This window comes from Aspergillus oryzae, chromosome 6 (assembly GCF_000184455.2).
Source record: "Aspergillus oryzae RIB40 DNA, chromosome 6".
NCBI classification, from domain to species: Eukaryota; Fungi; Ascomycota; class Eurotiomycetes; order Eurotiales; family Aspergillaceae; genus Aspergillus; species Aspergillus oryzae.
Genome location: NC_036440.1, coordinates 3,400,929 through 3,424,207, shown reverse-complemented (window position 1 = coordinate 3,424,207; position 23,279 = coordinate 3,400,929). Strand labels below are relative to the sequence as shown.

Sequence of the window (23,279 nt, the reverse complement as noted above, 5' to 3'; positions counted from 1 at the left end):
TGTGGTCCATGACAAACAAATCCTCAACTGATCAGTTTCCACGGCGGTATTGTCTGTTCATTTTCATACCTGTACGCTACACCCATCATTATAATCCTCTATTTTACTCTAGTCAAGTACATACGACCATAGGGTGTGGAGAACAGGGCTTCCCGTCCGCTCAGCCGTACTTAAGCCACACGCCGGGAGGTTAGTAGTTGGGTGGGTGACCACCAGCGAATCCCTCCTGTTGTATGTTTTTGTTTTGTTTTTTATTCTATTTGTTTTAATTAAAGCTGTGTCCCTTGCGACCTTCTAATTTGTTCGTGTTGGAAGGTTTGCCCGAACGGGAAGGGCTAATTAGTTACCCGAGAACTACGGTAGAACTGTCTTTCATTCGAAACAGGCCACCCTTCATTTGGAGATGTCCAATGGACCTATAGCACGCAAGCTCTAATTCATGCCAAATGGGTGAGAAATTCTTCGGCACAACATCAAGACGCCAAGCACGCAGGAACGGAGGTAGGCATGGAAAAGGAAATGGGCAGCTGTGTCCTTTTGCGACGGGAAGACTAAAAAGGTACAGGACTGATTTTGGAGTGATTTAAAATCCTTGTAATGTTTATCTACATTTGCAGTCTTCTCTCCTTTCATGGTAGTTTATCACTATTGGTAGAGAGTTATGAGACTACTATGACTCTATTCTAACATCTTGTATCGGTTTCCTTGTTTAGCAAAATTAGCCGGCTTACTGGCGGGAACCTGTACGTTTCTATTAAACGAGTAGTTGCAGCGTATAGTTTATGGCGCTAATCCTTTCAGAGTTTCCTGTTTTGCTACTTCCAATGTTGAATGTGATTGTATCCAAATACAATGTAACGCCCGAGCACTCGATTGTGCTATATGGAGGAGAAATCTGGCTAATATATCAATGTCCCACATTCTTCTCCACCCCGTCACTTTATTGTGGGGTTCCAAACCTGCGCTTCTCAGGCACTTTCAAGGACAAACAGCTCCGAGGTTGGGTACTGTGGTGGGTAGCAAGGGGCAACGGCGAGGGGTCGGACATTGACCTAAGGGCCTTGATTAGAAGGTTGAATACATCTTAGATGCGAGACACTCACAGTCTTTGGCTCTTCTCCATTGAGCCACCAGCCTTTTGATCCGTCTACCTCTACGAAGCTACCACAGGTGAGCAAGAAAGAACGGTGTAGGATTCCTTGTTGACTTACACCCAAGCGTGCTGGGCTTCAGACTTTGTCACGTTCCAAAACGCCGAAGATGCTCCAGCAACCAAAGTCTCATCTTGAATACCCAGGGCATCGCCTCCTTCCAAGGAAATAGAGAACCCGTTTTCGTCTGCAGAGCTAAACTCAAACTAGAATGGTGTAAGCATGTCGGGTAATACTATCGGCATGGGATGCTGTCTCACAGGCTTGTCCTTCTCGGGCCGCGCTACAATGCTACCATCCTCCTGAGACACGGTAAGATATTCTCCGCTCTCTTTGGATTTGATGTAATAGCGTCCTGGCTCAAGATATTCGGAAGACATTGCGACAGGATAATAGTGTGGCAAATGCGTTCAATAGTAAAAGACTATTGGTATGCGATTACTTAAGTCCCCGAGATTAGAGGATGATCGAGCTCTATTTATAATTCACCAAGCCCCCAAGCCCTCCGGCATATTCTTACAGATTCCCGTGGAATGACCAAGAAAGTCCAAAACCTGTCAGCTGTCTGGTAGCACTACACCTCTTTCTCAGAGATCTCCTGCCATCTCGGACTACCGGGTGGATGTGTTGGAAACGAAACAAACGACCTGATTGGCCCAGTATGCAGATCTCGCGTAGAGAAGTGGAGAGCCTGAGGTTAGCTAAAACTATACGTAGTAATCGTGAGGTTGGCTGTGAAATAATAATAGCAAAGCTCGAGTCCTTTGCCGTGATAGATGTCATATAAATGTCATCTAGCTGTCCAAGCTGGCTGAATTGTGGGGCAAGCGAGTATTCATTTCAGGTTTTCCTGTGTAGCAAGTTCTCAGTCCTTCGGTACTTGAACCCCACTCCGCAGATCTTTTCAACGCAGGCTAATTTAAGGTACCTGTATACGCATGTCTAAGTTTTTCGAGGCTTACTTTTGAACGTCATTAGGTCCCAGAAGCAGTTATTGTAGGTTGCGCATGCTATGATCACGTGATGATATGTCACTATCTCTATTAGTACTTTGGGCTCTCCTTTCTGGTGTTCTTATTCTTTAATGGTCCTACAGCAATGTTGAGCTGTGGCGAATATTTCTTCATCTTAGTCTCAAATTTGAATTAGTTAATGTCGTTCAGGCCAATGGCACTGGTCACCATCAGGGTGGCTATTCACCCCAGGGGTAAGTTCACCTGGCAATCCACTGAATTGCTAATAACTAGCAACGCAGGAAAACCAATCAAAAGCCTTTCACAGAAGGTCCGCATCGATCCGCATAATTCAACCGAGGAACTCTACGATGTTCTTGCTCAAATGTCGGGGTTATCTATCTTTCGCCTGAGGATCACCAAAAAGAGCGATAGCATCTTGGTTGCGAGGTCTAAGGAGTCTACTCTTGAAGAAGCCGGAGTCAAGGACATGGATGTAATTACCGTTAAGGACCTTGGTATTTTCACACCACCACACCTTAGGCGTGATCCAGACTGATACCCCTATCTTTGCCCATCCAGGTCCTCAGATCTCATGGCGAGCCGTGTTCATCACCGAATACCTCGGTCCAGTCTTCATCCCAGGACTCTTCCTTTTTCAACTACGTCCATATCTGTACTCCAACCACGGCACCATCCCCGAGCCGAGCAGTTTTCAGCTCCTTCTCTGTGCGCTGTTGATAATCCACTTCGTAAAACGTGAGTATGAGTCTATCTTCGTCCACCGATTCAGTAAAGTCACAATGCCCGCGCGCAAGATTGTCCTAAACAGTGCCTACTACTGCGTGATGAGCTGCAACATGGCCTACTGGGCCTTTCGGCCTGACACGACACCAAGCAATCCTGTACTATGTTGTGCAGGCCTTGTCCTCTTTGCCTTTGGGGAACTGGCGAACTTGAACACCCACTTTGTGCTCCGCGATCTCCGTCGTCCCGGGACTCCTGAACGTGGCGTGCCATACGGATTTGGATTCGGTGTTGTGACCTGCCCTAACTATTTATTCGAGATTATTGCCTGGATAGGCATTTGGTTTGTTAGTGGACTCAGTTTGAGCATTCTTATTTTTATCATTATCGGAAGTGTGCAAATGGCGATATGGGCTAGGAAGAAGGAGCACCGCTACCGGAAGGAATTTGGGGGTAAGTACAAGGTTAAGAGGTTTGCCATGCTTCCCGGTATTTATTAAGCCAGGCCGACATTATTCGCACCGCGTCTGGATGGCACTCCGGTGGACTGTACGAGGCTCATCCTACAGTCTTAGCAGGACTGACAAAGGAAAAACATGTCTATCATAGAGAGTGATATCTCTACTTGAATCTCGAGAAATGGAGCAGATCCTACGGACCTGCATACCCCTACAGAAACTTTATTCACGATATTTTAACTCAAACCTATGAGAACCCTATTCTCGTTCTCAAGCGTCATGCTAATCCTCTCCGTCCATTCTCGTGTATCATAATTAGAGACCGTTGAAAATGTCTGAAATATTCGAGCCACAATGTACGTGAGCACAATCATGGCATAATGCTCTGCATCGGTGTCAGTAAGCGACCCAATACTGGGAAAGAACTCTTACGACCAGGACAGGCTCGAGGCCCCTTGTTAAACGGGATAAAACCAATCATGTCACCACTTAGATGTTCCCACCGTTCCGGATAGAATTCGTCTGGATTCTCGCCAAAGTCTTTCCCGAGGCGATGCCTAGCCCAGGTGGAAAAGACCACGATTTCACCCTTCCGAATAAGAACTGGGGAGTTGCCGTTAGTCCCACCACCGGTTGGCAGCGTGGAATTCTTATTGGCTACCCTGGCGTTGAAAACAACTGCAGGGAAGAGTCTCATCGCTTCACGAGGTGTTATGTTAGCTTATGCTAACGGAAAATATTACCGCAATGTTTCTCACCTTCCTGGAGTACCCAACGGACGTAGTGTAGAGTTCCGAGTTGGCCCCACGTCGGAGGTTCCAACCCAACAGTGTCAAGAATGCTTGCTGTTAGCTTCTTTACAACTCGCTCATCCTGAGAAAGGCAGAAGAAAAGACCCGAGAGGGTGGTGCTCATGCTGTCATTTGCGAGCAGGATACTCAGCGCCTGGTCTGCCAACAGAGACACCTCTTCCTCCGCGTTGGTGGGCTGAGCTCCTTCGGCTTTCTCGCTCATGCTACTGCATCCTGTGAGTTGCCGAGATACATGAGCTATCACATATCTCCGTGCCCTCTTACAGCAATGCAGAAACCGTCGCTTAGGGTAAAGATAACGCAGCGGGCCACGAAAACCATCCTGCACAATTTTCTCCTTGACAAAAAGCAGATCCTCTAGAAACTGCTTCTTTTCTCTGGATTGACAAAAGCTAAGTGCATCAACCGACTCCCCTAGCGAGAATAAGGTCTGCATATCCAAAGCCAGAGCAAAAGCACAAGCTTGAACGTCGAACGCCTGCCCATTGGGCGGGACATGTTGAAGAAAAGCCTGAAAATGACGCTCGCATTGGTTCAAATCAACAATCTTGCGGAGGTTTGAAAGCCGACTGCGCAACTGGTCTCGGCTTTTCTTCCATCCTGGACCGTCGAGGGTGAAAATGCCATCTGGAGTGATAGGTTGAAATAAGGGCTTTCGTAGGGGGGAACTGTCGAAATCGGCAAATGCGGTAGATAAGAGATGTTTGATGTTTTCTGCACTGCAGGTAAATATGAGCCGATAACCGAGGACATTGGAAGCATAAGTCTCTCCGTATCTCTTGAACAGGGCATTGGTGTAGGGAAGGGAGGTTCGACGCCTGAAATGAAACCCTAATTTAATAGCCTTGGCGATACCGAGAAAGTCGTATCGAAGGCAACCGCCTTCATTGTGAAGCCTTTCGCAGCCATGGAGTCGTTCCAGCTCTCGCTGCTTTAAATTCCAGAGCAATCTTCGCACTAATAGGCTCAAAATAATGCCAACAAGAATCACTGTGAGGGGATGAGCGAGAAAAGCTTGTCGCGGGGTTTCAATTGGTTGAACCATTTTGCCCCGAGGTGACATGCTGGGTATTCTATCGCTGTTAAGACACTGTGCCCTAGTGAGTTACGCACATCGGAACTCAGTTGATCAAGGAAGTCCTTGTTGTGATCCTCTGCGAACCTGTGGGTCTTGCAGGAAGATCTCTACCTCGGGGAAAAAGAGATGTATCCATGGATATACGCAAGGGGTATATTGCGGTCTGCAACTGCATCACATTTTCGTACTTTTTCTTTTAGTGCAAAAAAAAAAAAAAAAAAATAAAAATAAAAAAAAATAAAAAAATTAAAAAATAAAAAACGGAGCTTTGCCAAGTCAGTGGCAGGAAACGCGGAAAGATTTGTGCAGCGATAAGTCTGTCCTACGAGAAAAGATAACTGCAGAAGCAAACCAAGTTCAATAGGTTGCTCTTTGAATATGTCTGAAATGAAAATCCATACCTGACATATATTGACAAAGCTTTCGTTGTGACTTTCACAGATCTCTGTCCAGAAGTTGAATGACAGGCTTCCAAAAGTCATTCAACACTCAACACCATTAGACAAGATGACGACCGGACATCGACAATTCGACGATGGCCTGTCTGAGAGAGAGCGGTTAATTCACGAAGCAGGGCTAACTCTACAACGTTCTATGGACTATGCTTATAATGTGGTACGGTCTGATGGGCATTGGTGTGGGGAGATGAGCTCAAATGTCACCATCACAGCCGAATATATCTTTCTCCGACAGGCTCTGGGACTGGACCTGAAAACTGATGGTGCGGCCTATTGTCGCCACATACTCTCCCAGCAAAATAGTGACGGCTCCTGGGGTCTAGCACCTGAGTATCCAGGTGATGTCTCGACAACCACAGAAGCATATCTCGCGCTGAAAATGTTAGGGCTGAGTACAGATGCCCCAGCCATGCAACAAGCCAAAGCATTCGTTCTCAATGCGGGTGGTGTTGCCAAGGTTCGCGTCTTCACTCGCATTTTCCTGGCAACCTTTGGCTTGTTTCCATGGAAGGCCGTACCCCAGCTCCCTGTAGAGCTGATTCTGCTGCCTTCTGCATGTCCAATCAACATCTACAAGTTCGCTTCTTGGGCCCGTGGAACCATTGCCCCTCTTTTGATAATCTGTCATCATCAACCGGTCTACGCGCTCCCTAACGGAGTATTTGCGGAGAACGAATATCTAGACGAGTTATGGCAAGATTCCACTAACAAAAGCGAGCCCTACAGTCCATCCATCTGGGAGCTGCTGTCCCAGGGCGACATCACTGGATTGACATTCAGTCTGCTGGACAAACTGCTATATCAACTGAATGGTCTTCGCTCAATCCCTCTACTCAGGTCATACGCACTGAAACAATGCATGAAATGGATCCTGGAGCGCCAAGAACCGACCGGCGACTGGGCCGGAATCTTCCCCCCCATGCATGCAAGTGTGTATGCCTTCGTGCTGGAGGGGTACAAACTGGAAGACCCCCCTGTGAGACTTGGCATTGAAGCACTCGAGAACTTTGCATGGGAAGATGCAAAAGGCAAAAGGGTTCAACCTTGCGTTTCGCCCGTATGGGATACGACCCTGATGTCCATTGCGCTCTCCGACGCCGCGACCCCAAATCACCAGATTGTCGATCGCGCTATTCAATGGATCCGAGACCGCCAGTTACTCGAACCCCGCGGTGATTGGCGTGTATACCGACCTCGACTTGCGCCCGGGGGGTTCAGCTTCGAGTACACGAACAGCCACTATCCCGATATAGACGACTCGGCAGCGATCATCCTTGCGCAAGTGAAGCATGACCCTATATCGGCCAATTCTAGCTCCGTGATCGCAGCAGCTACGTGGATCTTGGGCATGCAGAACCCGGACGGAGGGTGGGCTGCCTTTGATGTGGAGAATGACAAGTTATTCCTCAACAAGATCCCGTTCAGTGACATGGATAGTCTATGTGATACGTCTTGCGCTGACATCACCGGGCGCATCCTGGAAGCTTTCGGACTGCTGATTCGCCGAGTCCCTGATAAGGACTCCAGCCAACTATTCCAACTTCTCCCTGCAATACGTGCAGCGTGCAGGCGAGGTATCCGATACCTTGCCTCGACACAGGAAGCCAACGGAGCCTGGTTCGGGCGATGGGGGTGCAACTACATCTATGGGACTAGTCATGCACTGTGTGGTCTGGCGTACTTTTTGCAAGAAGATCAACAGGTGCCCGCCATGGTCCAGCCGGCGTTGCAATGGCTGAAATCGCAGCAAAATGATGACGGCGGATGGGGTGAGTCCTTGCTGTCATACCAGAGTCCGGAGAGAAAGGAGCAAAGATCGACCGCGTCACAAACTGCATGGGCGCTCATGGGATTACTGGCTCATCTTCCCCACACCGACATCGTTATTGAACGCGGCATACGGTGGCTGGTTTCCTCTCAAAGACCGGTGGAAACCCTTGGGTCTACATGGCCTGAACCAGTATACACGGGCACGGGATTCCCAAATCATTTTTATTTGGGCTACGACTACTATCGCCACTACTTTCCAATGATGGCACTCGGGCGGTATTTACGCGGGGTTCAAGGCTAGATAGAGCTGGAGATGGCCGTGTGAGACATGCCAAGTAGCAAACATGCATATATGAGGTATTACTTTTGTCGTAAAAAGCAATTACTGGAATGCATGTCCCACCCTCTTGCATACCGCTCTTTCATACCTTACGGTATATGGATTGATGTACTCTCACTGTAGAAGTAAGGGGCGCCCCTAGCAATGGCCCACAACATGCCTGTCTCTTTGAAGAGAGACACCAACTACGTGACGATTACTCAGACAGCCAGAGTTACAACAGGCGGTATTTGAAGAATACTCACCCCTCCCTAGAGAATACTAGTAATCAGTCCCCTACGCAGGTTACAGCAATGGGTCTCCTCTCTACCTTTGGCCGCCCACGGCCAGTTACTGTACCCACCGACCGAGTCGTCCATCTACGATACTGGGATGATTTACATTACCTACGCAGTCTTTGCCATGACTTTACCTTCCGCTTTGACGACGTCCTTGATGCGTCGAAACTCGAGGCAGCACTGGACAGGCTGATGGAGATCGGTGACTGGGGCCAACTGGGGGCTCGCCTGCGACTGAATGTATGGACCTTCGTGAATCAAAAGCTACCCACAATACTAATGTAACAACATATTATATAGGATAATGGAAAGCTCGAATATCACATACCCGCCGAGTATGACAAGAGCACCCGTCCCGCTTTTGGCTTTACCACCGCCGAGTATGGCATCAGTATCAATGAACACCCGTTAGGCGCACGTCTGCCAACAACAGGCCAGGACCAATCTGTTTTGTCGCCATCTTGCGCCGAGTTTGCCCCATTGGTCCGCCATGAAGATAGTCCCCGAGAGTTGGCCGACTGGATCTATTCCGATCGCCCGCAACTGCATGTCCATGTTGCTGTCTTCGAAGATGCAACTCTTTTGACGGTCAGCTACCTTCACACCTTGTTCGACGCCGTCGCGCGGACCAATTTCTTCAAGGCATGGATTGCTGTTCTTGAAGGCCGGGAAGAAGAGGTGCCACCTTTTGTGCCTTTTGACCAGGACCCCTTATGCCAATTGGGCAAGGAAGTCGCTCGGGAGAACTACACCCACTTTGGGCGACTCGTTGCCGGGTTGAGTCTCGTGCTCTTCGGACTCAGGTATCTATTCGAACTCCTCTGGTTCCGAAAGGAAGAGGAACACCCTATCCGGGTTCCGGGACACTGCGTGGAACGGATGAGGGAAACCGCCCAACAGGAACTGGCCGCTGCCACTCCGGAGGGAGCGGAAGTGCCTTTTCTGAGTGAGCCTGATGTCGTCTCTGCGTGGTGGGTGAAGACAATGGTTACAGCCCTGAACCCTGCGCCGAGCCGAACCGTCATGGTGATGAGTCCCTTCAACGTATGGGGTCTGTTTAAGGAATCTTTCCCTGCCGGCGCTAAGGGTTTCATTGGCAATGCATTCTTCAATTCCTACACAGTGCACAAGGCGGGTGAAGTCCTTGAGGATAACAACTTGGCCCACTTGGCGTGCAAGAACCGGCAGGCACTCGTGGAACACAGAACCAAGGAGCAGGTCCAAGCGATGACTGCCATTCAGCGACAATCATTCATGCAATTCCCACCCCTCGTTGGCGATTCAAACCTTCTCTTCATGACACACACCAACCAACACAAAGCCAGGTACTTCGAGACTGACTTCTCAGCTGCTGTTGTTGCGACCGGTGTGCCTCTCACCGAGAGACCTCATGCTCTGGGTAGACCGTCTTATATTAACGACATTGAACATTGTCGCTTGTACCCGACTCGCAATGTTTGTAGGGTGATCGGCAAGGATGCTGCTGGTGACTGGTGGCTTTTGTTTAAGACTCGCTCTGAGGCATGGCCTTCGATTCACAGGCAGTTGGCGACTTTGCTCGGCATCGACCAAGCGGAGGCAAGGGACGTCCCTAATGCAGTGGACCAGGTAGCCATTACCCACAACGGAAGCTCGCCGGCAAAGATGTACTCCGAGGCTAGGGGAATGCTTCTGCAAATCCGTCTTCTCTGGAGGCTCTTAGTATAAGTAGCATGTCCTTTTTACCTTATATTTCTTGGCCCTTTTAAATTGAACAATCTGGGCAGCGAACCCCCCGAGAAAGCCTTTTGGGTCTTACATTGGTATTCACTGAAAATGGATGTTGTATTCTTGTAGCCACTGTGGGGATGTCAGTAGATGCTGTTGAATATCAGGGTTTCGGTTTAGCTAATAGAATTTGTGGCGTTATGATCCATCATATTAGTCTTTTATAGAGACACATAGCCAGCTTAAGTAGAATGATTCCAAATTTGTCCAAAAGGTGTGATCTATCGATCAACTAACCTGTAAGCCCTCCCAAATACCTGGCATCAGGACAGGAACTGGGAATGTTATGACCCACGTGACCATGGCATGTCCGTCTTTGCAAACCGTTCATTCCACACAATGGATAGTTTGACAACGCGCTTTGATGCGCTTCAAACAGACACGGGATGTCCGACGAGGAAATCCTGCTGGGTGAAATCCCGCCCATCGCCAGTACACCTTGCGCAGCCGATATCATTGAGTGTCAGATTCGCACGGAGCCCAGCACTGCGAACCTTTTCTCAGTCTACCGATATGCAAACGCGCCATGGCTCTGCGTATTGCTGATATCAGTAATCTGTTCAGTGGTCGCCGGGGCTGCGATGCCTTTGGTAACGATTGTTTTCGGGGCACTGGCACGCGAATTCATCAATGGAGAGGAAAATACGCCGGATGATGTTCGAGACAGGGTTAAGCATCTCACGCTGCTACTGCTGTATATCGGTATGGACTTTGTAACCAATTCGATGGTCATGTCATCTGACCCATTGCAGCCATTGGGTCATTCATCGCCACCATGATCAGCACATTGGGGCTCAATGTAGTTGGCGAACATATTACGCGTCGACTCCAATGGAGATATCTATCCTCCGTGCTGCAGCAGAACATGGCGTACTTTGACGTAGTCGGCACAGGGGAGCTCACGTCGCAAATAGACAAGGACATGAAATTGATTCAAACAGGCATTTCCCAGAAACTGGGCAACATCATCTCCGGGGTATCCGGTTTTATTGTTGCCATCATATGCGCATTTATCCAAAACCCACGATTCGCATCGATCATGATATCGCAGCCTGTTGCCATGATCCTTCTGGTGGGATTAATGGGATTCTGGCTAAGCGTTACGCAGCAAAGGGGCTTGCCCCATTCTGTAAAACTCGAGAATTTAGCCCAGGACGTTCTGAATGCAATGAGGAGTGTTATTGCTTACCGAAGTCAAGAGAGATATGCGAGGAAGTATCACAATACGTTGCTGCAGCCGGCTGCCTTAGACTTTCGGGAGAGGTTGATCTTCGGAGTGATCGTTGCAGGCTCCTTTACGATCTTGCATTGGGCTAACGGACTGGGGGTACGTATGGTTCTACTATTTTCAAACCTTATTAACAATTATAATCAGTTCTGGCAGGCTGATCGCCTCTTCCGCCAAGGCTATTGTACTGTTTCCGAGGCCCTATCTATTCTCTACGCAACAGTTGTCGCAGGGGGAATGCTGTGTCAAGCGTTGCCCTATGTCGTTGATGTTACAAAGGCTAGCCAAGCAGCCAACCGTGTATTTTCAGTTATTGAGCGTGTTTCGCCAATTAATTCCATGGCGGATACAGGACGCATATACGGTCCCGTTCGAGGAGAGATCTGTTTCGACGATGTAGAGTTTGCTTATCCTTCGCGACCGGAACGAACTATCCTGAGAGATATTAGTTTCACCGTGCCTGCTGGACATACTGTGGCCTTGGTAGGGCTATCGGGATCTGGTAAGTCGACAATCTTTGGCCTTCTGACACGCTTATACAATTCCATCGGCGGTGGCATTATGCTCGATAATGAGCCGATCGAGGAAATGAATATCGCCTGGCTCAGGTCTCAGATTGGATACGTTAGTCAGGATGTTAATTTGTTCCGTACATCAATTCATGAGAATATTGCTCACGGGCTGCCGAAGCATACCATCGAGGTATGTCTGCCAGTGTCCAGTCGATTCTCATCAAGTCAGTTCGCTCATACCAGAGTAGACACTAGGTACATCTGCGGTTAAAGAGCTAGTAATTCAGGCAGCCAAAACTGCGCAGATCCACTCATTCATCACTAATCTTCCGGACGGTTACGATACCGTGATAGGGAGTAATGGGTCAAGTCTTTCTGGTGGACAGAGGCAACGGCTAGCAATTGCCCGTGCAATTGTATCTCAGCCATCTATCCTACTACTGGATGAAGCTACTTCTGCCCTGGATAGTCAAGGTGAAAAGGAAATTCAGGAGGCTCTGAGTAAGGCTGCCTACGGACGAACCACCATGATTATAGCCCACCGGCTATCGACGGTCCAAAATGCGGATGCTATAATCGTCATGAAGGACGGCCAGATCCTAAACCATGGGACCCATTCGGAGTTAATGGTCACGTCTGCACTGTACCGAGACTTAGTCGAACAACAAGCACTGCGACAGAACAATGCAGTTGGACACTCGTTGTCTCTTGCGAAGAGCATCGAAACCAAGTCAAGTAATATAACAGTAAATCATGATACTCCGAAGAGGCCTCAGGATGCTCCAGGATTGAGCCCATCACCAGAAAGCAGCATAAAACAGGTTTGGCTCCTGAATAAGCCTGAGCTGCCATACGTTATTGCAGGTATCATTTTCAGCGCATTAGCGGGAATGACATATCCCGTTCAAGCAATCTTCTTCGGCAATGGTATCATATCAATCATTAGCCCCGGTGCAAGTACTGGTGGGCACAGTGTCCACTTTTGGGCGCGATTGTACCTTATTCATGGCATTGTTGTATTCATAGTTTACAGCGTACGAGGCTATTGCTTTGCAGTGTCTGCCTCTCAATTACACCTCCGAGCACGGTCGCATTTGTTCAGGGCATTGCTTCTCAAGAAACTTGCCTTTTTCGAGGATAAGGACCATTCAGCTGGAGCCATGGTGAGCTTTCTCTCGTCAGGAACTCCGAAAATCACCGGTGTATCAGGAACGTCCCTCGGACTGGCGGTCGAAAGTATCGTAATGCTTACAACGGGGATCACAGTTGGATGTATTTTCGGATGGAAACTTGGTGTCGCAGCGATGGCGATCGTCCCATTGGTAGCCATGTCCAGCTTCCTGCAATGCTACATCGAGGCACAAGTACAGAAGCACGTGAAGCGCGAGACTAACGCCGTGGCCATTGCGCATGAAGCTTTCTCCGCTATCAAAACAGTCACAACACTAAACTTGCAGACCAACATTATCGAATCCTTTCATAGAGAAAGCCACCAAGACAAGAAAAGTGGATACTGGGTTATATCTGCCGCCCTACATGCATGCACCACATCTCTCCGTATACTGAGTATTTCTTTTGTGTTCTGGTATGGCGGTACCCGTCTCATCGCGACGGGAGAGTATACAATCCAACAATTTTTCATATGTTTCGCGGCTACGGTTTGGGGATCCCAGTCTGCAGCTACTCTCTTTGCTCATGCGCCAGACATTGCGGGGGCCCATGCTGCTGCTGCTCGATTGGCAGAACTGCTGCGGCCTGATGATTCACCATCACAGTTCCCTGTCAAGAGCCAAAAGGATAGCTCCACCTCTACCCTTGTGCCGAATACTATGGAGGACCTTGCGATGCAGCAAATTAGCTTCAGATACCCTACCCGTCCATCTCAACTAACACTAAACGATATCACCTTCAACGCCCGATCTGGGAGCTTCATTGCTCTTGTCGGAGCAACAGGCAGTGGGAAAAGCTCCGTGGTCAATCTGATAGAGCGTTTCTACGCTGCTGAGTCTGGTCAAATAACGTTGGGACATAATTCCATTGAACGATATGATTTGAACCACTACAGAGGGTATTTTGCGCTGGTCGACCAGAACCCATCTTTAATTGGCGAGGATCTGCGCGAGTGTTTGCAAAGTGACGAGCGAGTTGTGTTAGACGAGGAGATCTTGATTGCTCTGGAAGATGTGGGATTGGCTGATTTCGTGGTACGTCTTTTCTCCAGTTGTCACCTAACACTTACCATTATACTAATCTGATTATGACTAGCTATCCCTCCCCGAAGGACTAAGCACCCCAGTCATGGCCAACGGATCAACTCTGTCCGGAGGTCAACGCCAGCGCATGGCCATTGCCAAGGCTCTTTTATGGGGGCCGAAGATCTTGTAAGCCCTAGTCCTATTTATGTATACAACTTCTGACTCTTCCTAGTTTACTTGACGAGGCAACCTCTGCGCTAGATAGTGCCTCAGAAGCACTAGTCCAGGAAGCACTGCAACGGGCAAAGAAAGGCCGAACCGTCATCGCCATTGCCCATCGACTCAAGACGATTGTCGATGCTGATGAGATTTTAGTGTTGGATCACGGACACATTATTGAGAGGGGCCGGCATGAAGAGCTGATGAAGCTCGGAGGGAAGTATTGGCAGATGGCTAAGTTGCAGCAGTTGCACGGTGAAGTTGGGAGGTAACTCAACCGATAAATCTTTTAAGATTTATTTTGTTCATAGATTCTGATGGAAGCTGGAATATATATTTCTGTATGAGGAGTAGTAGAGATGCGCGCAATATAACACCTCGCCGACATTATATCTGAGAATTAACAAATCCGAAGTTTCACCAACCGGAGCATGTGATTGAAGAGCTCGTCGGTCTGTAGGCATGGATATGTGGGGGAAACGGTCTGGATCTAATCAAGAAGCACTGTCAGACAAATTTGAGGTATCTCGGAAGGGCGGTCCGAAAGGTACAGAAACCCCCGGCCCGGCACGGACCGTCCACAGATCAACCCCAGCTTTCCCGTGAAGGTACAGATGGATCATATTAAAAGAAATAAAGTTTCCTACATTTCAGGGTCCTCTTGTCAATTGACAGAAAATAAGATCGTCGGACAATTTTCTAGGGTGTTGATTTACTAACTCAAACTGGTTTTGTTCCGATATCTACTCGCCCTCATCTGTATCACCAGAAGAAACGTGGAAGGTTACTATGGCCAAGATACCAGCACTCTTACGCTTATGTGCTCCACATACCGGAAGCTCTTCCTCGAAGGTCTCAGTGACCATTCATATCGCTGGCGCCGGAGATAAACAACCAAAGGTGTTCACCACATCGGATAAGATCGAAGGAGTGGTGACTATCACAGTGGTGGAGAAAACTTCCTTCGACGACATCAAGATCACACTTGAAGGGATATCCAAGGTAATGACATGGGGAGGCATCAATGGACCGCCACTCGTCGGTGCTCGTCAGACATTCATGAAGCTTCATTATCCAATCGAGAAGAGTACTTATCAACTACCATCGATCCTGGAGCCGGGCTGGTGCTATAAGTTCTCGTTTACGTTTGTTGTGCCGGAGAACCTGACACTCACGCCATGCGAGGGCAAAACAGATGATGCGGGTATCAAAAATGCGCATACCAGGTTACCTCCCTCAATGAGCAAGGAGACCGACACAGAATGCTTCTCTATTAAATACATCGTCCGAGTGGTTATCCTGGGGCCAATATACGGTAAAGACAAGCCGACAAAGAGATTAGTCCACGCTGTTCGACCCGTGAAGATACTTCCGTCTGGCTCTATGGGCTGCCCCGGCGACCTTTCCATCAAAATGCTTTCATCTCACAAAGACATCAGAATTAGACATGGCTGGAGAGGAAAATGTGCTGGACGCTTAGCCGTACTAGCTTCACCTACAGGGCCCATACGACCTCCCTTCTGTCGAACTGATGCCGCCGACCACGCCAAAACCTCGATTAAGGTAGACCTTAGATACAGCCCAGTTGGAACCGAACCTCCTCCTCGCCTGCGAAAGGTGTATTCAAAGTTGAACTTGGTAACATCCTTCCACACCACCCCGCGAGAACAGCATCCATGTTTCAAAGAGAACAAAAGCTCCAATTTACCCTCGGGAAATCACGTTCAATCTTTGATGCTTCCAAAATTCGATATTGCATCGGCTCAATGGGCAAAAGTACAGTCACCCAGTACCAGCGTTTCGTCTCCCTGGCAGGACTATCAGGCAAACTTCAACAATGAGGAAGCAACATATACCGCATCAATCGTTGTCCCAATTTCCGTTCCAATGCATGACGACCTTGTACCGAGCTTTCACTCCCGCTTCATTTCGCGCATGTATACCCTGGAGCTTATTCTCTCCTATTGCACGGCAAATGGCCCTCGAAGGAGTGCTGTTAAAATTGAGGTTCCTATTGAGGCCACCTCGTGAACCGAGTATGCCGATCTCCCATATCATGGTGGATTGGTTCGCTGTTACAGAATCGACCAACACGAGGAGGGGTTCGCCTGACCATACTCGGTCTCTGTCATAGGAACTACAATTGGAAAAGGGGGCCCTCACCACAATGTGTTCAAGTGTAAAGAGGTAGACGGAATATTTTGAGGTGTCGCACACCCTTCCCTGACAAAGCTGTGGATGCGATAGAGAAAATGTTACAAGTACCACCTTCACTCATCGCGGCTACACTTGATCGAACGGGTATTGTTAGCATTGAGACTCAAGAACTTGCGGAAGAGGACGAGGTCGACCTGACATCCCCTAACGACCGTCAATCGGAACAAGACAACGTCGACGCAACAACCGGCTATAGCAGCCAGTACGAGACAGATCCGAATACACCAAGTGTAACGCTTCCTACGCCATCAGTCGTGTCGGATGAAATTGGGGAAGACAATATGCTCAGGTCAAGACCCAGGCCTAATTTGTGGAGCGTTTCAGACTTCCCCCTTGAGACCACTCCTAGGCCCATATATAATCCTGCGCCTCTGGATATCGAATATCGGTCCATTTTAGACAATGTTGTCTCAGCTGCCCGCCGGTTTATCTTTCCTACTCGAGACTCTATCGACACATCACCCCTCGCTGAGTTTCAGAACCTGCGCGTACGCGAACAAAGCGATAATACCCCCAACCTTCGTTCGCTAGAGAAGCTCGAGCGAGACAAACGAATCGGTGCAGCGGGTTAACTATTTGTGAGTATCTACGTAAAAGCCTCCGGCTTCAGGATACCACAGCACGAAAGACTAACTTCCGCAGGTTTTCGAAGTTCTATCCCATCTTAACCCAAATCCACCAGGGTTCTCCCGAGAAAATTGGCAAAGCACTATTCGCAAATACGTTCGGCTGCATGAGGATTACACCGACTTAGAACCATGGGGTGGGCGTGAGACAGCTGACCTCGTGTATACTGACAGCGAAGGTACCCTGACATCCTTCCTAGTAGCCAAAGACTACCTGAGTTCCGAAAGGTGGGCGGGGAAGCGCCTTCGTTTCTATCTGGAAGTCAAGTCGACTACCTCCACCTGCGAAACGCCCTTTTATATGAGCAAGTACCAATATGAGCGGGTACGTATTGCATATAGAATGGGCGAGGTATATGCTTTGCTAATTGAAGATAGATGCAAACGTTCTCCGAAGACGAGCCGGAGTCGAGTGAGTTGGATGCCATCTATATCATATTTCGAGTCTTCAATATAGGAACGGACTCTGTGCCAATGAGGGTATACGTTGATCCAGAGAGGATGAGGAGGAGGCGACATTTGGTGTTCACTGCGGAGACTTGGTCGATTGTTCCGGGTTCAAGCGAGGCATAATTCAATGGGATGGCCAGCCATAAGTAGATATGTTGGAGTTTCCATTGCTTCCTATTCGGGGCCTTTCTCCTGGCTGTTAGCATAATTATTAAGACCAGTCTATCTGCATTCCTATCGTCTCTCTTCTCTCATCTGTCTTTTGTTTTCTTTTTAACAAGTGCCTCGATATCTTTAGTAGAGTGCTCCACGAGTCAGGGTAGAGTCTAGTCTACGAATTGTTTCACGGGCAGAATCGTATCCATTTTAAATGGTGTTTCAGCCCTGTCAAAGCATATATATGTAGTGTGATCCAATTTCGTAAAAGACAAAGGCTGAAAATATCGATAGGAATACATTATTTACATTTAAGTCTTGTTTGTCGACATGGAAGATAAGGTGCAAGCTGATCATGTGCATTAGGTCCGCAATAAGGTGTAGCTTTGTGGGCAGCAACGCTGCTATCCTTAGCAAATGAATAGGTGGTAAAAGCATAAAACCAAAAACATACAACAGGAGGGATTCGCTGGTGGTCACCCACCCAACTACTAACCTCCCGGCGTGTGGCTTAAGTACGGCTGAGCGGACGGGAAGCCCTGTTCTCCACACCCTATGGTCGTATGTACTAGCTTTTTCCCGGTAGAGGATTATGTAGTGTAGTAACGCTCACCGAGTCATATTGTCTTTACCACCAAGTAGGCTGCGAAAAGTATTGCCGAGCACGAGAGAAGCCACGCCGGTCCAGACCAGGGTCATATAATCTTCAAGAGAGAGCCAAGCAGCTCACTAAGCTGCGCTTGACAGCAATAAGAATATTGTTATAGAAGCCGGCTAGTCCGCGACATCCTGCTGGCCGGCTCGCTCTTTGTTAAATTCCGAATGCTGAAAGAATCAATTCCATATGGAGCTAGCTGGCTGTATGCTTGGCGTAGTTTAATCGGATTATTCAGCAGCAGATATGGTTAGTAGAATAACTATCACCGTATTTTTAAGAGTGTCCAGTAGGCAATTTCTGCTTGATTGTAGTACCATGGCACCAACGCCGGTTGTTAAGGATTGCATTTGATAACACGCGATATGTCTACCTTGCGCGTAACCCTATACTCGACCTCTGTGGACAGGTAGCAGCTTGTACGGTGGTAGATAGAAGCATCCGCACACTTAGACACATAGAGGCCGTGAAACAGTCTCGATACATCCGATAGGTAACCCTGCATACATTGGCATAAGGTATATGGGCTGTAGGAGATAGCAGATACTCGCGTGATAATTCCATCGACCCGCGTAGATTGTGAGCCGAGGCATGCTAATACAAATCAGAATAATGTCTTGGCAATATTATAATAGCGTCATCAGGTTCCTATCTCCGCCACTAATCTCCGATGAAGCCGGCTTACGTTTTTGGTTAGCGCATACCTTACGCTCCCACTCGGAGGTAACAGTCTGAACGGGACGTCGTGGATACAATTTCCTGAAATGAAACGGAGGGTTGAGTTAAACAGATGACAAATGCTGAGAAATGTGCTTGAACTTGACAAATGCTGAGAAATGGTGATGCTCTATCTGAATTGTCAAGCGACTAAAGCTCCGGTGTCTATCTACAAACCTGAAAGTAATCCTTTCTAGTATATAATCTCTCTCTAGCACTCATATGTATTCTCTATTCCGATTCAACTAATATAGCAGATAGTTGAGACGCCGTTAGTTGTCTTCACATCTTCACTTTACTTAAAGTCATGGCCACTTCCACACAACAGCAATGGGTCCTTGAGGGGTCGAATGGCTTTGACTCCTTAGTGCTTCAGGAGGCACCTGTCCCGAAAGTAGGGGATAAAGACGTCCTTGTTCGGTGTATGTTAACTGTCTAGCTCTCTCTAATACAGTGTATTCCTAACAAAGCCATCAATAGTCCACGCGGCATCGTTGAACTACCGGGATCTAATTATTGTTAATGTAAGGGGCCTACTACATCAAGGAAGTGAGAAAATAACACTTGGCTAATGCGATACCCAGGGACAATACCCTTTTCCAGTAAAGGACTCTGTTGTGCCACTTGGAGATGGGGCCGGCGTAGTTCAGGCCATCGGCCCTCAAGTCACTCGTTTCCAGGTTGGGGATCGCGTCCTTCCAATTTTCCACCAAGGCCATCTTGCGGGCTCTCTCGACGCGAAATCAATCAAGACCGGACTCGGGAGTAGCCTTGATGGAACTCTACGCCCCTATGGAGCCTTTGATGAAGAAAGACTTGTCAAGCTTCCTGAAAACCTTAGTTTCATAGAGGGCGCCACTCTACCATGCGCAGCATTGACTGCTTGGTCTGCACTTTATGGACTACAAGGCAAGGCAGTGGCACAAGGGGATATTGTCCTTACTCAAGGCACCGGTGGTGTTAGCCTGTTTGCATTGCAGGTGAGTAAACTGTTTTCGTCTTTGTACATTGGCTCACAAATCTCTACAGTTCGCCAAGGCATCCGGTGCGAAGGTGATTGCTACGACATCTTCAAAGGAGAAGGCTGAACTCCTCAAACAATTGGGTGCGGATGAAGTGATAAATTATAAGGAATTCCCCGAATGGGGCGAGGTTGTGAGAGGCCTTACTCCTAACAACGAAGGAGTAACGCATATTGTAGAAGTCGCCGGACCAGCTACAATGAAAGAGGTGAGTAGCTGTTAGCCATTTGGCGAAAGATTTCTAACTCAGACATGTAGTCCCTTAAAGCGATCAAAATAGACGGCGTCATCTCCATGGTTGGTTTCGTTGCAGGCTCCCCAGCTGTTGACCAGCCATCACTCATGGATACTGTATTTCATGTGTGTACAGTCCGAGGTATCGCTGTGGGGTCTAGAATACAGTTTGAGGAGATGAATCGTGCCATTGAGGCAAATGACATCCACCCCGTCGTGGATAACCGCATTTTCAAGTTTGGAGAAGTCCGTGAAGCTTATCAGTATCTATCTGACCAGAAGCATGTCGGCAAGGTTTGCATTGAAATACAGACCTAAGGATATCTTGGGCTGGGCCGCGCACGGTTTGTATCAGGATTCAGGGGCAAACAGAATGTGCAGAGTATTAGGTGATGCTATTGTTTCGAGTCTATAGGACTAGAAGCGCAGATCTCAAAAGCAAATTCAATTTGCTGGATCTTCCAATAATGATGTTGATTTGAGGAATAACCATTCATTATACGCAAATTGAGTCGGAGCTCACCCGCATCCTTTGCACGGGTTTTGGACCATCAGGCGTATTCAGTTACTATCCACTTCTCTTACTGCAGCCTAGATAGCACTATCATAGTACTGTTAATTCCTGGAAGATAATGTCTCCAAAATAGCTGCCTACCAGTGTTGGTCCGTGATTTGGTTCAGATCCGGGGATTGGTGTAATAGTGTCGCAACCCTACTTAATAAGGCTACCCCGCGCGCCTCATTGGATTTCCACCATCCAGAGTCTCATGACTTTAATAATGCACGCTGCATGTGTTAGTGGTGTAAACTTGATGTAGTCGCTCTTCCAACATTTTCCATTTCGATTTGTCGGAAGTATAAGATGCGGGTGGAGAAGTTACTGCCTATTGGACTGCGGCTATCCGAGGATGAGTATTATCAATACAAGAGAATCGAGACTCTCTCTATAAGTGGGGAAGAGGAGTCCTAAATTCATATGATATACTTTCTTTGGCGATCGATCTCGGACGTCCGGTACCATTAAAAGGTGTGGTAGCGGAGTAAGAGCGACGTGCGTCTCAGATTCGAAGAAAATAGTAGCCCCCATTACAATTGCATGGCTGCCGTCAGCAATAGAAAGAAGGATGGGCGCCACTGACCACAGGAGTTGTATGATTCACGTCAGCCTACTGCACTGAGGTTGATATCATATACGGCTAGTAGCGGCTGTCTGGAACATAAATAGAGACATTCAACCCGGCATCCAGAGACTCCATTTTCTAGTAGAACACAAGCCTTGCCCACTCAAGCACTTCCAATAGCATTCAAATTTCTTCAAAGCATCATCAAACCTTCCAACATCCACAATGTCTTCCGGATCTACCAACAACATGCTGCGCGTCAGCATCGAGTCCCAGAAGTTCCCCGGATCCTACCTCCGCATGGACGGTCGTGGAGTCACCGAATACTCCGGCTCCGGTGGCGGTGCCGTCAACGTCCAGAACCACGTTGCCTCGTACGAGACTCTCATCATCGTGAACCACCCCGATGACAATACCTTCTCTATCATGTCCTCTGCTTTCCCGAACGTCTACCTCCGCATGGACGGCTCCGACATCAAATCGGGAGACACCTACGCCCAAGGTGCCGGAAAGGTTAACTGCCAGTGCGTGTCCCCTGTTCTATTCTGGGTTTGTCGATACTGACGGGGAGCTATCAGGTGGGGCAGCCACTCTTGGGAGAAGTTCCGTTTCGAGAACCAGGAGGATGGTACCAAGGCCATTGCTTCTGTGCATTTCCCGAATGCCTATCTGCGCTTGGAAAATGTCACCGGCCAGGGTGGACCGAGTGGTGCGGGAACTGTTAACTGCCAGAGCTACATCGGTTCCTATGAGAAGTTCAAGATCCATGTCGTGTAGTGTGGGAAAATAGCACGGTCGACTCTGTTAGTGGTATTCTTGTTTTGCTGTTTTCTTCTTATTCTTGTTGTTCAAATTTATGTCAAAGGAAAGGGAGGAAAAAAGGGGGAAAGGTCGCATGGTCAAATCGTTTATTGGCGCAAGTCGGCAGCTGTATCTATTGGGATAGCATTAACCTTCCACACACTCGCAATGGGAACTGTTTTGCGTATTTCTGAAAGTAGCACTACCATTCCATGTAGCAAACTAACTTCTGAAAACTACAATCTATTGTGCTAATCATGTACAAAAGCATTCGTAAAATTGTTTCTGTAAACACCACACCCAGAAACAGAGCTTAATCAAACAGAAAACAGAAGACGGCTAGAGAGCCTAAGAGCAGCCTAACACTCAGAAAGACACATTATGTCTTCTGATCATGTGTTCCTTCAAGTTATCCTTCCGATTAAAACGCTTGAGACAACCATCATAAGTACATTGATAGGAATAGGGAAAGAGATGAATAGTCCTGACATGTCTTTCCAACTCGGCCGAGCGGTTAAACGGATTCTTGTACTTGCACCCTTTCCATGTGCACCTAAGATTGGGGCGGGATTTTTTGGTGCTATTTCATCATTAGCGTGGAATGTCAAAGTACACACGTAGAATTTGGGTTAAACCTTCTGCCCATTCTACGGTCGACGATATGGTTCTCAACTCGTAGGAGCTCTTGCATGGCTGAGTCCAGCCGAATGAAACGGCCATTCAGATGGTCGTTCAGATGGGGATCGTTCTGGTAAGTCCCGAAATCGTGAGAGACGATATTGCCCTGACGGTACCAGCTGAGATTCTCAGAAGCTATGTCCTGGGCTTGGAATTCAGGGTAAATGTCTGAGCCCAAGGCTGACTGACTGGATCCCAAGTCAACGTCAGCAGATACGTTGGATTCGAAGTCTATTTCTCGTCCAGTTATAGTATATGGGTTCATGGACAGATCATCCAAGGAAACATAAGACTGCATGGAAGGGCTGTGGAGCAAGGTATGTGACTCGAGCCCTTCCTGATATTGCCAGAGTCCATGTTCGAGGTCCTCCGGCAGTAGGTCAATATCACTGTTCACAAATGAAAGACCGACGGGGCCCGGGTTAGAACTGGGAGTGGGAGTGGATAAAGAGTTTAAGGACAGGGAAACCGATGACTTTCGACCAACCGACATTTCCAAAATCTAATAGGAATATAGAGGATTGAAAACTGTGAGAAGTAATTGAAAAAGTAGAAATAGGAAGTTATGCTGATCGGTAACTGGACACAATCTCTCTGAGCAAGTAGAACGGATGATAATGAGGAGCTGTGTTATAG

General features: G+C 48.0%; 9 protein-coding genes across 9 annotated transcripts; 7 read left to right on the top strand and 2 right to left on the bottom strand.

The window, feature by feature from the left end:
• Positions 1-2,318: 2,318 nt before the first annotated feature.
• Positions 2,319-3,351, top strand: AO090038000096 (uncharacterized protein; the record flags this gene model as incomplete). Its single annotated transcript, XM_001825020.1, has 3 exons — positions 2,319-2,358; positions 2,407-2,622; positions 2,687-3,351. 3 exons carry the CDS (start codon positions 2,319-2,321, stop codon positions 3,349-3,351), a joined length of 921 nt encoding a protein of 306 aa, XP_001825072.1.
• A 194-nt stretch (positions 3,352-3,545) lies between these two features.
• AO090038000097 (uncharacterized protein) lies at positions 3,546-5,184 on the bottom strand (the record flags this gene model as incomplete). Its single annotated transcript, XM_001825021.3, has 3 exons — positions 3,546-3,694; positions 3,742-4,008; positions 4,068-5,184. The coding sequence occupies 3 exons, from the start codon at positions 5,182-5,184 to the stop codon at positions 3,546-3,548; spliced, it is 1,533 nt and encodes a 510-aa protein (XP_001825073.3).
• A 522-nt stretch (positions 5,185-5,706) lies between these two features.
• AO090038000098 (terpene cyclase/mutase family protein) lies at positions 5,707-7,728 on the top strand (the record flags this gene model as incomplete). Its single annotated transcript, XM_023238441.1, has 1 exon — positions 5,707-7,728. The coding sequence occupies one exon, from the start codon at positions 5,707-5,709 to the stop codon at positions 7,726-7,728; it is 2,022 nt and encodes a 673-aa protein (XP_023092996.1).
• A 332-nt stretch (positions 7,729-8,060) lies between these two features.
• AO090038000099 (uncharacterized protein) lies at positions 8,061-9,752 on the top strand (the record flags this gene model as incomplete). Its single annotated transcript, XM_001825022.3, has 2 exons — positions 8,061-8,285; positions 8,346-9,752. 2 exons carry the CDS (start codon positions 8,061-8,063, stop codon positions 9,750-9,752), a joined length of 1,632 nt encoding a protein of 543 aa, XP_001825074.3.
• A 446-nt stretch (positions 9,753-10,198) lies between these two features.
• AO090038000100 (ABC transporter ATP-binding protein) lies at positions 10,199-14,238 on the top strand (the record flags this gene model as incomplete). Its single annotated transcript, XM_023238440.1, has 6 exons — positions 10,199-10,514; positions 10,565-11,139; positions 11,188-11,776; positions 11,808-13,756; positions 13,818-13,933; positions 13,980-14,238. 6 exons carry the CDS (start codon positions 10,199-10,201, stop codon positions 14,236-14,238), a joined length of 3,804 nt encoding a protein of 1,267 aa, XP_023092997.1.
• A 517-nt stretch (positions 14,239-14,755) lies between these two features.
• On the top strand, positions 14,756-15,997 carry AO090038000101 (uncharacterized protein; the record flags this gene model as incomplete). The annotated part of the gene is made up of 1 exon (XM_001825025.1): positions 14,756-15,997. One exon carries the CDS (start codon positions 14,756-14,758, stop codon positions 15,995-15,997), a length of 1,242 nt encoding a protein of 413 aa, XP_001825077.1.
• A 3,097-nt stretch (positions 15,998-19,094) lies between these two features.
• AO090038000103 (zinc-dependent alcohol dehydrogenase family protein) lies at positions 19,095-20,361 on the top strand (the record flags this gene model as incomplete). The annotated part of the gene is made up of 4 exons (XM_023238439.1): positions 19,095-19,209; positions 19,391-19,767; positions 19,817-20,017; positions 20,068-20,361. The coding sequence occupies 4 exons, from the start codon at positions 19,095-19,097 to the stop codon at positions 20,359-20,361; spliced, it is 987 nt and encodes a 328-aa protein (XP_023092998.1).
• Positions 20,362-21,389: 1,028 nt separating this feature from the next.
• AO090038000104 (fascin domain-containing protein) lies at positions 21,390-21,941 on the top strand (the record flags this gene model as incomplete). Its single annotated transcript, XM_001825027.1, has 2 exons — positions 21,390-21,688; positions 21,743-21,941. 2 exons carry the CDS (start codon positions 21,390-21,392, stop codon positions 21,939-21,941), a joined length of 498 nt encoding a protein of 165 aa, XP_001825079.1.
• A 403-nt stretch (positions 21,942-22,344) lies between these two features.
• Positions 22,345-23,136, bottom strand: AO090038000105 (uncharacterized protein; the record flags this gene model as incomplete). Its single annotated transcript, XM_023238438.1, has 3 exons — positions 22,345-22,353; positions 22,455-22,545; positions 22,583-23,136. 3 exons carry the CDS (start codon positions 23,134-23,136, stop codon positions 22,345-22,347), a joined length of 654 nt encoding a protein of 217 aa, XP_023092999.1.
• Positions 23,137-23,279: the final 143 nt, after the last annotated feature.